Source organism: Gigantopelta aegis, chromosome 7 (assembly GCF_016097555.1).
Source record: "Gigantopelta aegis isolate Gae_Host chromosome 7, Gae_host_genome, whole genome shotgun sequence".
Classification (NCBI taxonomy): domain Eukaryota; kingdom Metazoa; phylum Mollusca; class Gastropoda; order Neomphalida; family Peltospiridae; genus Gigantopelta; species Gigantopelta aegis.
In genome coordinates, this window is record NC_054705.1 from 44,961,163 (window position 1) to 44,976,490 (window position 15,328).

General features: G+C 37.9%; 1 protein-coding gene across 3 annotated transcripts; it reads left to right on the forward strand.

Annotated features, from left to right (window-relative positions):
- The first annotated feature begins 5,780 nt into the window (after positions 1-5,780).
- LOC121376988 (probable peptidyl-tRNA hydrolase 2) lies at positions 5,781-15,273 on the forward strand. 3 transcript variants are annotated; one of them, XM_041504809.1, is made up of 6 exons: positions 5,781-5,867; positions 6,952-7,085; positions 9,391-9,480; positions 10,978-11,189; positions 11,590-11,704; positions 13,408-15,273. In XM_041504809.1, the coding sequence occupies exons 2-6, from the start codon at positions 6,966-6,968 to the stop codon at positions 13,492-13,494; spliced, it is 624 nt and encodes a 207-aa protein (XP_041360743.1). In that variant the 5' UTR covers positions 5,781-5,867; positions 6,952-6,965; the 3' UTR covers positions 13,495-15,273. The 3 variants fall into 3 exon arrangements, with proteins under 3 accessions (XP_041360743.1, XP_041360744.1, XP_041360742.1); XM_041504810.1 differs by lacking the exon at positions 5,781-5,867 and adding an exon at positions 5,954-6,102; XM_041504808.1 differs by lacking the exon at positions 5,781-5,867 and adding an exon at positions 6,188-6,528.
- Positions 15,274-15,328: the final 55 nt, after the last annotated feature.

Genomic DNA, 15,328 nt, shown 5'->3' on the forward strand with positions numbered 1-15,328 from the left:
TATAAAACAAATAATCAATGATCTTCTCACCAACAGGTGTGTAAGAAAAACAAATGTTGTGGACTATTTACCTTTAAAATTTTCAAAGCTATCTTCCAAAATTTCTGTTACAGAAGTTCTGTGGTGCATCAGTTTAAGCATTGTAGTGCATCAATGAAACGTGCGTATGTCATAAAGCATATTGTAAAAAATATGCTTCTGATGTAATGAATTTGATGCTACAACAAGAATTATATCTGATCAGAAACGCATTGAATACAAGGACACGAATATTCTGAACCAATATATATATATATATATATATATATATGTGTGTAATTTTAGTAATTCAAGAGGCTTTATAAGTAGGAAACATTTTATGGTATCAACAAACTCAGAAAGTTTCTTTGCCAATAGCTTTATTATTAATATTGTTATATAGCAATAGTATTACTTGAAGGTACAGCACTTAGTCTTTATGAACACCTCTGAAAACTGAAAATCGTGGAAACATTTTTCAAATAACCCATTTTATTTTGTGTAACATACATTTACAACAACCATGTCAGTGTTCAACAAATGTTTGAGAAAGTTACTAGTCCTCACAAGCTTTGGCTAGTGCCCTATGTATACTCTTCAAAAAAAAGTAGGGAAACTCTAATAAGAATTTACAATGGCCAAAATTGTACAGTATATTAGCTGTGTGGAATGGTTATATGATAATAGTGAATTAATTGGGCAAACATTACAACCGGTAGTTCAGTATTACAGTAGGTTTTATGACAACCAAATATCTTGAAGGACGATTGGGGTCAGAAGTCAAATTTGAAAGTTCAAAGAATAAAAATGACTAAAAACAAAACAGTAACAACTGTATGATCAATAGAATGAAAAAGATTGACAGAAATAATGTTAAACAGTGATTAATGGACCTTCCTGGAAATTGTCAAAATCGAGAGTGACACCTCACACACGTGTACGGGGCAACTGCGTGATGCATGTGCAAATTATGGAATGTCTTTCGGTGTGTTGGTAAACAGACCTGAATGTTCGTTATTAGGATGTCTGTGGTCTAATAGTTGATATTAATATTTTAGGTTCCCCTACTTTTTTTGAAGAGTATATTATAGTAATTCAGTAATTCACTACCCCAGAGCAAAAATCCACTAGCCGGGACCAACGGCTTAGTGGATTTGTCGAACCCTGGGTGTAAACGGGGCTTTAGATCTCACTAATTTGGGGGCAATAGATTTGGGTTTTTTGTCATTTCTTCTGAGCACAGTGACGTCTTTTTAACAGTAATGTTATTAACAACTGTTGAATAATTGTGGATATTCAGAAATGCTTTCCAAAGTATTATAATTTTATTAAAGTTTAACATTTCAGTGGTTTTGAAGTATAAACATTTTGAGGTCTGCAAGTTTTTACTTAATTTGGGCACAAATTAGTTTTGGCATACGTATTTTTGTGTTCAACATTTGTTGCCTTAAATATGGTGCAATCTATAGTACTAGTAAATCATGAGTTTAATACACACACAAAAAAAAAAAGTTATGCAAAATTAGACTTGTACAAGCGATATACAGATGGAATGATTGTTCGAACTATTTTTAGAGACCTGCACTACAGTGTATGTCATCATAGACTTTCGATGTAACCTCTACCAAACACTTGTATATCACCATGTATTAATTTGTGTATCATCAGCCAATGCTTGTATACAATTAAACGGTTTTTTTACCATCTTACCCGATGCTTGTTATATATTTTACAGGGGCGTTGGAAGTGGTACAGCCAGTACGACCATGGCGGTACCACTTTTTGGGCCAGAAACCTTTTTTGCTCATCATATACATTGCTTTCATGGCCGTACCAAGTTTTAATTGCTTCCGACGCTCCTGTTTTACCAAATGCTTCTTGTATACTTTACATAAAGCTTGTTTTATTAGCTGATTGTGTATCATAGAATCACAGTCTATGATCAGGGTGGGTGGAGGCAAGCTGATTTTTGCTTGAATTGAACAAAAATGTCTTAAATCTGGATAACAACGTTAATTCATATTTGCATTACTACGTTACTGTTATATGACTTCAGACTTGGTCGAGGACCACACAGATAATGAGAGGAAACCTCTAGCTGCCATTGTTTTGTTTTTAATTAGCAGCATTAACAGAATAGTACATACCACAGCCTTTTGTTACACCAGTTGTGGACCACCGACTGGAAGTAGACATTTAAGGATTTTTTATTATTTCTTTTAACGACACCACTAAAGCACATTGATTTATTACTCATCATCTATTGGATGTTGACCATTCTTAGAGAGGAAACCCATTACATTTTTCTATTTCCCACAGACAGGATAGCACATAACACAGCCTTTGATATACCAGTCGTTGACACTGGCTAGAGAGAGAGGAAGGAGAAATGGCCCAATGGGTCCACCGACGGGGATTGAACCTGGACCGATTGTGCATCGGGTGAGTGTTTCACCACTGGGCTATATCCTTTCTCAGATAAAGAGTGAAGAATTTCACTGCTGCCATATCTACGAATAAAACCGCAAGGAATATTTCAAATGCATTATGCATAAACAAAACAATACATACCTTGGCCTTTGATGTACCAATTGTGGGGCACTGGTTGAAATAGATTAGTTGACTGGTTGAACCTCAGGCCAGCACCCTACCACTGAGATCAATGAACCCATCAAGGGTTATGGACAGGATACCAAGTGATGTCACAGTTTGAAATTGAATTGCATTTTTATATTGACAAACAACTGGCTACTTTACTGAATAGCATTGAAAACGCACTACCAAGAAATGTTTGGATTTCGAAAAGAATATGTTTTGTGTTGTGTTTTTGTGTGTGTGTGTGTGTGTGTGTGTGTGTGTGTGTGTGTGTGTGTGTGTGTGTGTGTGAACAGCAATAGATGGATGATTGATAATGACAACAAACAAAAAAGGATGCACAACCATTTATTAGTTTTATTTCATCTACGTATGAAAGACACGTGGGGTCACAATGAAAAGTCAATAGCGCGTATGACCACCATCTGTAAGCAACACAAGCCATGCAACGTCTTCTCATTGATCTGATAAGTCTGCGAATAGTGTTCTGGGGGATAGCATTCCACTCATGCTGTAGTGCGTTTTCCAGTTCTCTAAGGTTATTCATTGGTGAACGACGTGAGATGCTTTGACCAAGGTAATCCCAAAGATGCTCTATTGGCGATAAATCAGGGGACAGTATTGGCCATTCAAGCAAAGGGACATTATTGTTCGCTAGATACTGTGTTGTAACACGTGCTGTGTGCCTCCGGCGTTGTCTTGCTGAAATGTGTGTATATCCCGATGCTGATGAAAGAAGGGAATGACGTGATTTTGCAAGACGTTATCCCGGTAGTAAATGGCATTCATTCTGCCACGGCTGTTCGGTGATGATAACTGATCCCGCCTCGCACCATGACACTCCTTCCACCCCATCGATCCGTCTGGACAAGGCAGTCATTATGGTAAAGTTTTCTACGCCTACGCCACACACACGCAACCGACCATCAGCATTCCTTAAATGGAAACGGGATTCGTCAGAGAATAGCACACCATGGCAACGTTGTAATCTCCATTGACGATACCTTCTAGCCAAACGTCGGCGCTCATTTCGATGTTGATCAGTCAGGATAGGTCCAACATATGGTCGTTGAACACGCAGCCCAGCAGGGCGAAGACGGCGAGTCACAGTGTCTGCGCTGATAACCCCTCGTCGACCTTGAACAGTTGGTGCAGTCCTGATAGTTGGCACCGTTCGATCACGAATATGGAGGCGAACAATATGGCGATCTTGTCGTGGTGTCGTAACACGTCGCTGGCCTGGACGTGGACGGTCCCTGGTGGTTCCTGTCTACTGGTATTCCTGTGGAGTCTAGTGATTGTTGAATGGTGGCATCCAAACCGCTGTGATATGATTCTAGTTGAAATGCCGACTTGAAGCATACCTAAGGCACGTTCACGTTCCTCAGCTGTCAACCTTGCCATCACTTGTTTGACATTCCCTCAAAGACTACTTCATAAATGAATGTGGCTTTTCAGAGACCATCTTTTATAGCCTCAAGCAGCATGATTTGCAGATTCAATTTACGTTTTTCATGCTATGCATGCAATATGTTGTGTTTTGGTGTTGTGTTTCATGGAGTGTTCAGGCAATCGTTTCTGTAAGTTATTCGTCGTCATTGATATTTTTAATGCTGATATACGCCCCATTCACATTTGTTATCATCAACCGGTGGTGCGTTTTCAATGCTGTTCAGTATATTTTAATGGAGGAATGGGATTTATCTCAGTCGGTTGAGTGCTCGCCTTAGGTGATTGCGTCGCAGGGTCGAACCACCTTGGTGGATCCATTCAACTGATTGGTTGTTTTTCTCATTACAACCAGTGCACCACAATTGGTCACGGCTGGGGTACGTGCTTCCCTGTCTTTAAGAAAGTGCATATAAAAGATCCCTTGCTACTAATGAAACAATGTAGCAGATTTCCTCTTCAGGGTGTATACTACCAAATCAAATCCCATAGACGACAATAGTAACATATGTGGCTAAAACTCCTACCTGCAACGTATCAACCGACATAAACGCCACGGATATAAATACTACCACCCCTCACACTTAAAGTGAATCAGAAAAAAATGGGGGTCAAGCTGCTCGTTTCTGAGATAACGGGTAGCGTCTATGACTACCCTAGTTTCGCACAAAATTTTAGTACTTTTTTTTACAGGTACCCCATACATGTTTCAAGCACAAGGCTACTTGACACATTGGTACTAGATGAAATACAATTGCACATTTATTTTACCCAGATGAAACTATTTTTTTTTTACAACCAACACACTCACATTTATAACCAATCACAGGACTTGTGGTGTTCACTTCTCTATCAAAAGTTGGGTGCACTTCGAACTTTGACCCAGCCGGAAGTTATTTGGTATAGTACTACCTTCAGACTGTCAGAGTTACCAAATGTTTGACATCCACATAACCGATGACTGATTAATCCGTGTGCTCGTGTTGTCGTGAAACAAAATAAACAAAGAAACTAGTTTAATGGATATGCAATAAAGACATATGCAATTTATATTTTTCACTGAAAATTCTCAAAGAAACAATTTGAATATTCAAATAGATTAGCAACTGAAACATGACACTTTCAAATTTGAGAATTTATCTTTAAACGTCCTTCAACAATGGTTAAATTTTGTTTTGTTTAAAGACACGACTGGAGCACACTTATTTAATAATCAATGACAATTGGATGTCAAACATTTTATAATTCTGACACATCTTCAGAGGAAACTTGCTACAATTTCTCCCCATTAGTAGCAATGGATCTCCAATTAAGGTTTAAGCACGCTGTCCATAGCACAAACCTCAGCTATCTGGGTTGTCTGTCCATGACAGTGGGTTAGTGGTTAGTGAGAGTTAAGAGGGTGTAGTGGTTTTATACCTACCCATTGAGTCGTTAAAACTCGCTCTAGGAGGGAGCCGGTACCGGGCTGCGAACCCTGTACCTACCAGCCTTATGTCCGATGCAGCAAATTCATGGTAGTGTGAGTGCGAATAATTTTAACATGCCACTAGAGTTTCGAGCATGTCCGTCCCGGGGCCTGTCTCTGGATAGCCAGTGACTTGCTCCGGGACAACAAAATTAAGGGGATAATTTTGAAATTTACATCCAAAAATTAAATAGTGGGAATTCATGGTGGTGTGTAACCTAAATGGTACCAAGGGAGATAACTAATATCCCCAGAATTCAATAAACAAAATGTCAGCGTCCATTGTTTACGGCGGCTAGCATTATCTGGATATTATTTCGATTTGTAGTTTTACTTGGTAATTTGTTGTATTTAAAGGCTGATCAAATAATAAAATTATAGTCTACTTTTGTTGAATTCATCCTCTTATTTTAATCCATAGCATGGTTGTCACGGTAACAAAATTGCAATCGCGTACAAAATATATTGTCGAGTATTGTAACTTCGAGTGTATTGTAAATTCGATTTTCACAATATTCGGGAAGATCTTTACATTCTTCGAGTTAGTTTTTAATCAGAATATTACATAACAGGTAAATAATTTTACAAACAAGTTTAACCACCAAGTAACTCTTATAAACAGTATTGTCAATAACCACCAAAATCGCGCATTCCTCCAAACAACAAACGTTACAATTTAAAACGTATAGTGACAGCCCGTCCCACTTGCAAGAATTTTTAGGTTTATTTTGGTAAATAATTTCATTTTGGTCTGACGTAAGCAAAAATATAAATGTGTTTTTGGAAATAAAAAAACCCACAAACCCAAACTATTTTTGTATGCAATTTAGAACAATCGTCTCAGAAATACATAGCTTCTAGTAAATTCCATAGAATAATTAAAAAAAAGACGTTTCCTTTGGGAAGGACTATAAATGATAGTATAAGTATCTTTATTTGTGTATGGATGTTGAAGAAAAATATTTGTATAAATAAAATCAGAAGCAGGTTGTTGGGAGGTGAGATTTGTGTTCTTAAAGTAATAAGTATAAATCATTAAATTAATTATTCTAGGCTGTATGAACTGTGCATGAGGAGACATTGAAGTGGGGGGGGGGGGGGGGGGGGGGGCTGGGTTTGAGTGAGGAGTGTCCAAGATGAAAATAAAGTATATATATTAATTGTTTCAGCCTGTGTGAATTACAGATTGGGGGGTGGGGGAATGTTATTTATTAGTGTTGAGGCTATTTAGACTATGGGGGGTAGGGGTGGTGTGGGGTGAAGATGTAGAGTCAAATAAACCTTAAAAGGACTAGTATAATTAATTATTTCAAGGTGTATAAACTACACACTGTGATGAATGAAAAGTTACATGTGTGTTTGTGCTGGGGCAGGTACATGAAGATGCTATTCACAAAATGAAAATAATTATTTATTTTCAGATTGTGTGAACTTTATGGATGACGAGGAGGCAGAAGTGGGTGCGTCGGGGCAGGTGGAGTCTGGGTTCAAACCCCGTGAAGATCTCATCGAAATAATCATGACTCTCGGATTTAGTCGGAATGCAGCTATCAAGGTAGATTCATGCAGTGATTAAAATGTGGTTAATTTGAGGATAATTTGATGCACCAAATACTAAATGTAGAAACTTTGTTTAAAAATTATATGTTTTTCACTGTCCCTTTTTAAGGACATAATCTAGATCTAAATTGAATACCCCTCTTCTTCTTCTTCTTTTCGTTCCTTCTTGTAATGATATCACAGGGAGATGTTTGCTGTCAGGATGAATCTCACGGTGATACAGAGGGATTCTTGGTTTCCATAAAGGGTTTTTTTCTGTGATTTTCGGTGTTGGCCAGTGAGCATCTCTGAGTTGACTGTGTTGTTGGCAGTATTGTAGGATGTGTTCAACAGTTTCTGCGGCTTGTTCACAGGGACAGATTGGACAGGGGACAAGGTTAATCCTGATAAGGTGGGAACGCAGTCTGCAGTGTTCTGTGCGCTGTCTGAAGATTGTAACTTGTTCCCCTCAGCTGAGATTATTGCTTGTCTGTTGGATTGAAGTTTGGGTGCTCGCTTTGACATTTTATAATTGGATTTTTTACTTGGTCCCATTGGTTTTTGCTGTATTAAACAGTTTTTCTCAATTTCTCACCAAGACTCTGTGTTAGAACACTCATCTATGATGACTTGAGGTGCAATATATCATACATGAATGATCTCAACTCAAGGTGGGTGGTTTTTTCCCTTCCTTCCAAACCAGTGCCTCTGAACAGGTATAACAGGTGGGACCTAGCCCAGAGAAGAAGAAGTTTGTTTTGTTTAAAGACACCACTAGAACACATTGATTTATTAATCATCAACTATTGGATGTCAAACATTTGATAATTTGACATATAGTCTTACAGAGGAAACCGGCTACATTTTTCCATTAGTAGCAAGGGATCTTTTATGTGCACCATTCCACAGACAGGATAGCACATATCACAGCCTTTGATATACCAGTCGTGGTGCACTGGATGGAAAGACAAATAGCCATAGACGGGGATAGATCACAAACCGACCGCACATGAAGCAAGCGCTTTACCACTGGGCTACGTCCCGTCGCCTAGTCCAGAGATAAACTGCTAGCCTGATGCACGATCAGTCTAGGCCCATATGGTATTTATCGTTCTAGCCAGCGCACCATGACTGGTATATCAACGAATCAAAGGTTGTGGTTTGTGCTGTTCTGTCAGTGGGATGTTACATATAAAAGATCCCTTGCTACTAATGAAAAAATGTAGCAGGTTTCCTCTCAAAGACTATATGTCAATAATTAATTAATAATTAATCAACTTGCTCTAGTGTTGTTGTTAAACAAAGCAAACTGTTTATTTACAGGGTTTTTTCTACACAGGTAACTTCAATGTATAACTTTAACGACAGGTATATAAAAAAAACTGGTATGTGCTGTCTTGTCTGTCTACATATCTGAATTACAATAGCCTATAATAAATCCACTTGCTCTAGTGGTGTCGTTAAAGCGCTAAGATCACCTTAAAGCCGCACACCCTAGTTCCATCCAGCGAAAATAAATAATAATTTGGTTAATCTACAAACCTGTAACACACTTAGATCACGTTTTATCAAATGGAGTGAAAAAGCAGGTTTTATATCGATAAATACCATGGGAATCCCCATGTCCCAATTGCTTGAAATAATTTTGAAAGTTAGTATTCTGATGTCACCGGTAGATGTCGCTCGAAGCACAACAATGCCTACGTCACGACAAATTTCACAGACTTGGGGTGCGTTCGTTTCACCTCTCCTGGACATGTTCCAACTGTTCTGTCCTGGTTGTATCCCCTCTCCAGATATCGTAAGACTTAGCAAAATTATTGGTTTTAAGGGTTTGTAACGTTTTGTATTGAGACACTTACTGGTCTGAACTTTATTGTTACTGAAAATGTTCACGAACTGTGAAGAAAAATCTCACAAATGAACAACAACAAATCGGATGTTGATTGCGCGAACCGTGCACGAGAAAACAAACCGAACCAAAATGATAACGGTCACGTGATATACCAACGTCTGTGACATTGAAATGGAAATATCCCCTCTAAAAATAGATTGGACCTCGCTTGCTTAACGTTTTTTTCTCGACAACACGTCTTGTGAAAAAATGCAAAAAATGCATTTCGTGGTTTTACAAACATCAGGATTACCAAAAAGCACTTCAGGTGAATGGAAATGTGTATTCTAAATAATAAAATGTAAGTAAAGTGCAATTTTATTTGTGAAAAATGGGGTTTAATAGCAAAAACAACACCGTATTGGTTAACAAATAAACGTAACTAGGGTGTGTCCCTTTAAACACAACACGCTATGTTTATTTCCAGGGTCTGTTCTACACAGGTAACTTCAATGCGGAGCTGGCGGCCGGGTGGCTGTTTGAAAACCAGGACAAGAATCTCGATGGGCCGTTGGAGGTGAGGCTATGTTAGACGTACAGATAAATAGCAGGCCAAAACAAATACTAGTATATCCTGCTAAGAAAAAACATGGTCTGCCGAAAATATGACAGCACTGTGTGAGAGAATGGTTTTCAGGGCCATATTTTTTAAGGGCCACATTTTAAGTATGTAACCTCCTTGAAATGACTGCAAAATGGTATTTCAGATTCTCTAGCTCTCACTTGATGTGCAGTTGGTTTGGGATCGATCCCCATCGGTGGGCCCATTGGGCTATTTCTTGTTCCAGCCAGTGCATCACGACTGGTATATCAAAGGCCGTGGTATGTGCTATCCTGTCTGTGGCAAAGTGCATATAAAAGATCCCTTGCTGCATTAGGAAAAATGTAGCAGGTTTTCTGTCTATGACAGAGTCAAAATGACCATGTGTGTCATTCAATAGCTGATGATTAATAAATCAGTATGCTCTAGTGGTGTCGTTATTCAAAACAAACTTCAGATTCTCTAGATTTCAAAATTTCCTGGTAGCATGCCCCTGGATCCCGTAGTGTCTTGAACTGTCCATGCTTGTTCTAAGAATTCCCCACCACCACCCCCCACAAAAAACCCCATCTTAGCTATGGCCTGGATTTGGATGATATGTGAAAGATTAGGACATTTGGAATGTATTTTAGAGCATTGTACAATTAAAATATAACGAACCACAAGCTAAACAGCAGATGAGATAATCTAACATACAACTCTCTTGAATGGGAAATAGCCGATGATAAGATAAAAAAATCAATGTGCTCTAGTGGCGTTGTTAAATAAAACAAACTTTACTTGAATGGGAAGGAAGGAAATGTTTTATTTAACGATGCACTCAACACATTTTATTTACGGTTACATGGCGTCAGACATATGGTTAAGGACCACACAGATGTAGAGGAAATCCGCTGTCGCCACGACATGGACTACTCTTTTTGATTAGCAGCAAGGGATCGGTTATATGCACCATCCCACAGACAGGATAACACATATCACAGCCTTTTGATATACCAGTCGTGGTGCACTGGCTGGAGCAAGAAATAACGCAATGGGCCCACCGATGGGGATCGATCCCAGACCGAACGCGCATCAAGTGAACACTTTACCACTGAGCTACGTCCCGCCCGTCTCTTGAATAGTGACATCAACTTGAGAAATGAGCAACCCACTGCAGCAGGTTTCCTCTCTCAATATCTGTGTGGTCCATAACCATATGTCCGACACTATATAACCGTAATTAAAATGTGTGGAGTGTGTCATTAAATAAATTCTTTCTTAAACTTGAGATTTGGGGGGGGGCAGGTGCAGAAGATACATTTCTACTGCTTTTCACAAGCCACAATTTTGAGCCCTAAAAGTTTATTTAAACCATCTACAAACATAGAGAGAAAACAATTGCCGAGTACCTACCAGGTATAAAATAACATTGATGCTCTCGCTTCTTACCGTACCGTAATTCTTTGTTCTTCAATTGTCGTTTCATATCAGGATGACCTTGAGGGTTCGGAGGATGATAGTGACATTGAGTACATGGGTTCGGGAGACTTCTACAAGATGGTGTTTGTCGTGAACTGCCAGCTCGAGATGGGCGTCGGGAAGATAGCGGCACAGGTCGCGCACGCGGCCCTGAACCTGCATCGTAAACTTCTCAGCAACCAGCAGACGTATGGACAGATGCTGCTCAGCTGGGAACAGTATGGGTGAGTTCTGTTGTCACTAACAGTATGGGTTAGTTCTGTTGTCACAAACAGTACGGGTTAGTTATTTTTTATCTCTAACAGTACCGAATGAATGAATTAAATTGAATGTTTAACGACACTCCAGCACTTACAGAATAAAATTAATATCTTGAGCCAATAATTGGTTATTCCCTACATGTATGAATGAATTAAGCTGTAACTTGATGATGTCGTGACATAGATTTAATAAACAAGCATTCATTAGAACACCAAGATGTTTTCTTTTCAATAACAGTGTTCGACACAGTTTTGAGAAAGTCCCTTGCCCTCACAGAAGCTTTAGCTAGTGCTGTATGTATTATAGTAATAGTTGATGACTTGCCAAACCTTGCAATAATCTAATTATAATATCTGTATTAAGGGAAACAAAGATTGTCCTAAAGGGAGAGAACTCAGCTCAGTTGGCCGATCTCGCTGCAGTTGCGGCTGCCAGTGAAGTTCCTTACTACATCGTGGAGGATGCAGGCAAAACTCAGGTAAAACGAGAATAATATAGTAATTTTACAAACAATTTTTTATACGCCCATCTATGATGGGTCATATTATGGTATGGCATTGTCTGTCCGTCAACTTTTTCTTGTCTGGACCATATCTTACATACAGATGTATACAGGATAATCAAACCTAACATGCAGGAACAACCTGGGATGGCAGTGTCACATACTATTACTAGCTCACTGTGACCTACTTTTCACGGTCTACTGCACATAACAGTAAATCCTTGTCCAGACCATATCTTGCATACAGGACCATCAAACCTTACATGTAGGAACAACTTGGGATGATGATCTGTCACATACAATTACTAGGTCTTTGTGTTACAAATAAATCAAATAATCTATCTCTATTCTGAACATCATACGGTTTTCCATAAAACTCCTGACGGGAGTATCATGTACCTCACTGATACTATTGTTACACATATAATGAAGATATTTTGTCATTAAACATCGCAATTTGACTGGTAACCTATAAAAGACAACCCAAAATATATGTCCCTGTATGAAGTGTCTGTTTATGACATTTAAAATTACTGAATTGTACTTAAAGGTGCAGTCCCTAGTTTGAGCCCGTGAAAATTAACACTAAATTTAGTTATAATCTACAAACCTGTAACACATCTGGATACAGTTATAACAGAGAGAAGCTAAAGTCTGTGATGTTTCAATAGGAAAATACAGTCTAAAAATAGACTAGAGCTAGTCTCGATAACCATTACCAAAGGCATTTGGGCGTATTACCAAAAACTCGGATGACCAGAACCATTTGAGGTGTACGAAAATGAATATTCTAAATAATAAAATGTAGGTACTTTTAATTTAAATTATCAAACACAGCTTTTATTGTGGAAAATGTGTCGTGGTGTTTCAAACTAGGGTTAGTCATTTTAAAAGGTGTCTCTCTTAAAGAGAAATGTACAGAGGATATTTCATGGTTTTTTGGGTTAAATATGATTTATATCTTATCTCGTGAAGTTTGAAATCATATCTCATGAGTCGCGCAATATGATTGCAAACTTCATGAGATGAGATATAAATCATATTTGACAAAAAACATGACATTTTTTATTTATTTTATGTAAGTTTTAGCAATTTACCTTTATTTTTAAAATGCCAGCAGCAAAATAGTTCCAGCTATTTTACAGTGAAGATAACACTTTCTACAGTGACAATAACACATTTTAGAGTGAAATTTTCACTCTAAAATGTGTTATCGTCACTGAGTGACTGATAACACTTTTATTTCACCGATATTTTAAGATATTTCACTAAATGTTATATAATAAAATATGCTTCCATCATCCCCGATTCCATGTTTTATTTATTACAATTTCTTAATTCTGAAGATTTTTTATTTGCCCTGCAAAAGTTACATGGCAACAATAACTCACTTTGTTTTTTTTTTGCTCAACATCAAGTTTTAAAATTTATCTCCATTTCTCACAAACTATAAATCTTATTTTTCATAGCTTGGCATTAACAATGCTTCCATTTTTTTGTTTCTAAAATAGCTGGTTAATCGTTTGTACAAATGGTCCCAAAATATATCATTATACAAGTTCTTGTATATATGGGTTTATGACTTTGCATACAATAAAAGAATTGGGGGGTGGGGGGGGGGGGGGGGGGGGGGGGAGGTAAAAAAACAAAAATGAGAACTTTTAATTCTTCATTTTCAGATAGCACCCGGATCAACCACAGTGCTAGGCATCATGGGAAAAGTGGAAGCAGTTGACCAAATCACTGGAAAACTAAAACTGTTGTAGCAAAAAAGAAAAGAAAGTAGGAGGACAAACATTAGAGAAGTTGAAGTCGGCCATTCATTGTGTACAGGTTTTTTTAATGCAGGGTGGTGCTTATTGGGTTGGGGTGGGCTTGCTATCATTTTTGCTCAAAGCTGATTTTCATTTACTTACACAACAAACAATTTTTATTTTAGGATATACATGGAAAATAAATTATTTTTCTGAATTTGCAGGGCTTGCTCTGGGCGATCAAAAATTATTGTCAAATTATCCCAAAAATCCAAAACCTATAGTTATTTTCCAACAAAATACCAATTATTGTTTTCTGACAAATTGAAATAAAATTCGACCATTGTTCTTAAAATTGGCGAATTTGCGGGGTAGCAGAGCTAGCCCGGATTAAGTAAAACTTGAAAATGAAAACTTGAAAATGAAAACTTGAAAATGAAAGTTATCATGAGCAAGAGAGACTAGTATGCAGTTGAAAACACACTAGTAGTAATATAAACGAGAATAGTATTTATTATAATGCACTAAAACAGAAATGTTATTATTACTTCATGATCTCTCAGCATAGTGTAACATGAAATATGTGTACGATTCATTGTGTGTGTGTGAGAGAGAGCGAGATTATTATTGGTGTAATATTAAATGTGTACGATCATTATGATGCACTATTTTAATTGTGAGAGAATATAATGGAGAGAGAGAGAGAGATGCTATTTGTGCCTAGTGTAAAACAATGTGACTCTGAAACGTATATCAGCCTGGGGGTGGGGATGTGTGGGTGCATTGAAGCATTGTACCGACGTATGTCAGCCTGGGGTGTGGGGGTGTGTGGGTGCATTGAAGCATTGTACAGACGTATGTCAGCTTGGGGGTGGGGGGTGTGGGTGCATTGAAGCATTGTACTGACGTATGTCAGCCTGGGGTGTGGGTGTGTGTGGGTGCATTGAAGCATTGTACAGACGTATGTCAGCCTGGGGGTGGGGGTGTGTGGGTGCATTGAAGCATTGTACTGACGTATGTCAGCCTGGGGGTGGGTGTGTGTGGGTGCATTGAAGCATTGTACAGACGTATGTCAGGCTGGGGGTGGGGGTGTGTGGGTGCATTGAAGCATTGTACAGATGTATATCACATTGTATTTTGTTTGTGTATGTTACTATGTTGACTGTTTATGGCCTGCTATCAATGTATGCACTGCAGTGTCTCGATATCTTGTTATTTTCCATGTGTTCGAAAACAAAACATCCATCAGTACAGAAGTTTGTCATATGCGTCACATTATACAGAATTTCCTGATGCTTGCTGGAAACACTTGTTAAAATCCATATATGGAAATTTAATTTTTTTTTAATTTACTAAAACAAACCTTGTAATAGAAATTTTAAATAAAGTGTTAACAGTTTTGAAAGTCCAATTATTAAAACGTATTCATAAATTTGCTAAAAACTATTTTGAAAATGCATGGATGGAGATGTATATTTTTTGAAGTTTTGTTGTATAAAACAATGCATGGATGGAAATATTAATTTTTGTGTGTAGAAACATGTACATGGGAAGTGGGTCAGTTGTAGAACAAATGTTTGTGTATAACATTGTTTTAAGATGTTTTCACAGCAGGCATCATCTGTCATGCGGTGTATAGCATACTTTTTGGGGGGTTAAATTGGTGTATAGTGTACTCCTTTTTTTAAAATTGGTGTATAGCGTAAAAAAAATTGTTAATCGGTGCATAACGTACATTTTTTTTTAATCAGTGTACAGCGTACTTTTTTTTTTTAATTGGTGCATAACGTACTTTTTTTTTTAATAGGTGTATAGCGTACAATTTTTTTTTAATCGGTGCATAACA

Excerpts from the sequence above, each read along its gene's own strand:
- LOC121376988 (XM_041504808.1), top strand. The coding sequence starts at position 6,477 with ATGTTGAAGAAAAATATTTGTATAAATAAAATCAGAAGCAGGTTGTTG. Across the intron at positions 6,529-6,951 it reads CAGAAGCAGGTTGTTGGGAG|ATTGTGTGAACTTTATGGAT; the intron begins GTGAGATTTGTG and ends ATTTATTTTCAG. Across the intron at positions 11,190-11,589 it reads CTCAGCTGGGAACAGTATGG|GGAAACAAAGATTGTCCTAA; the intron begins GTGAGTTCTGTT and ends ATCTGTATTAAG.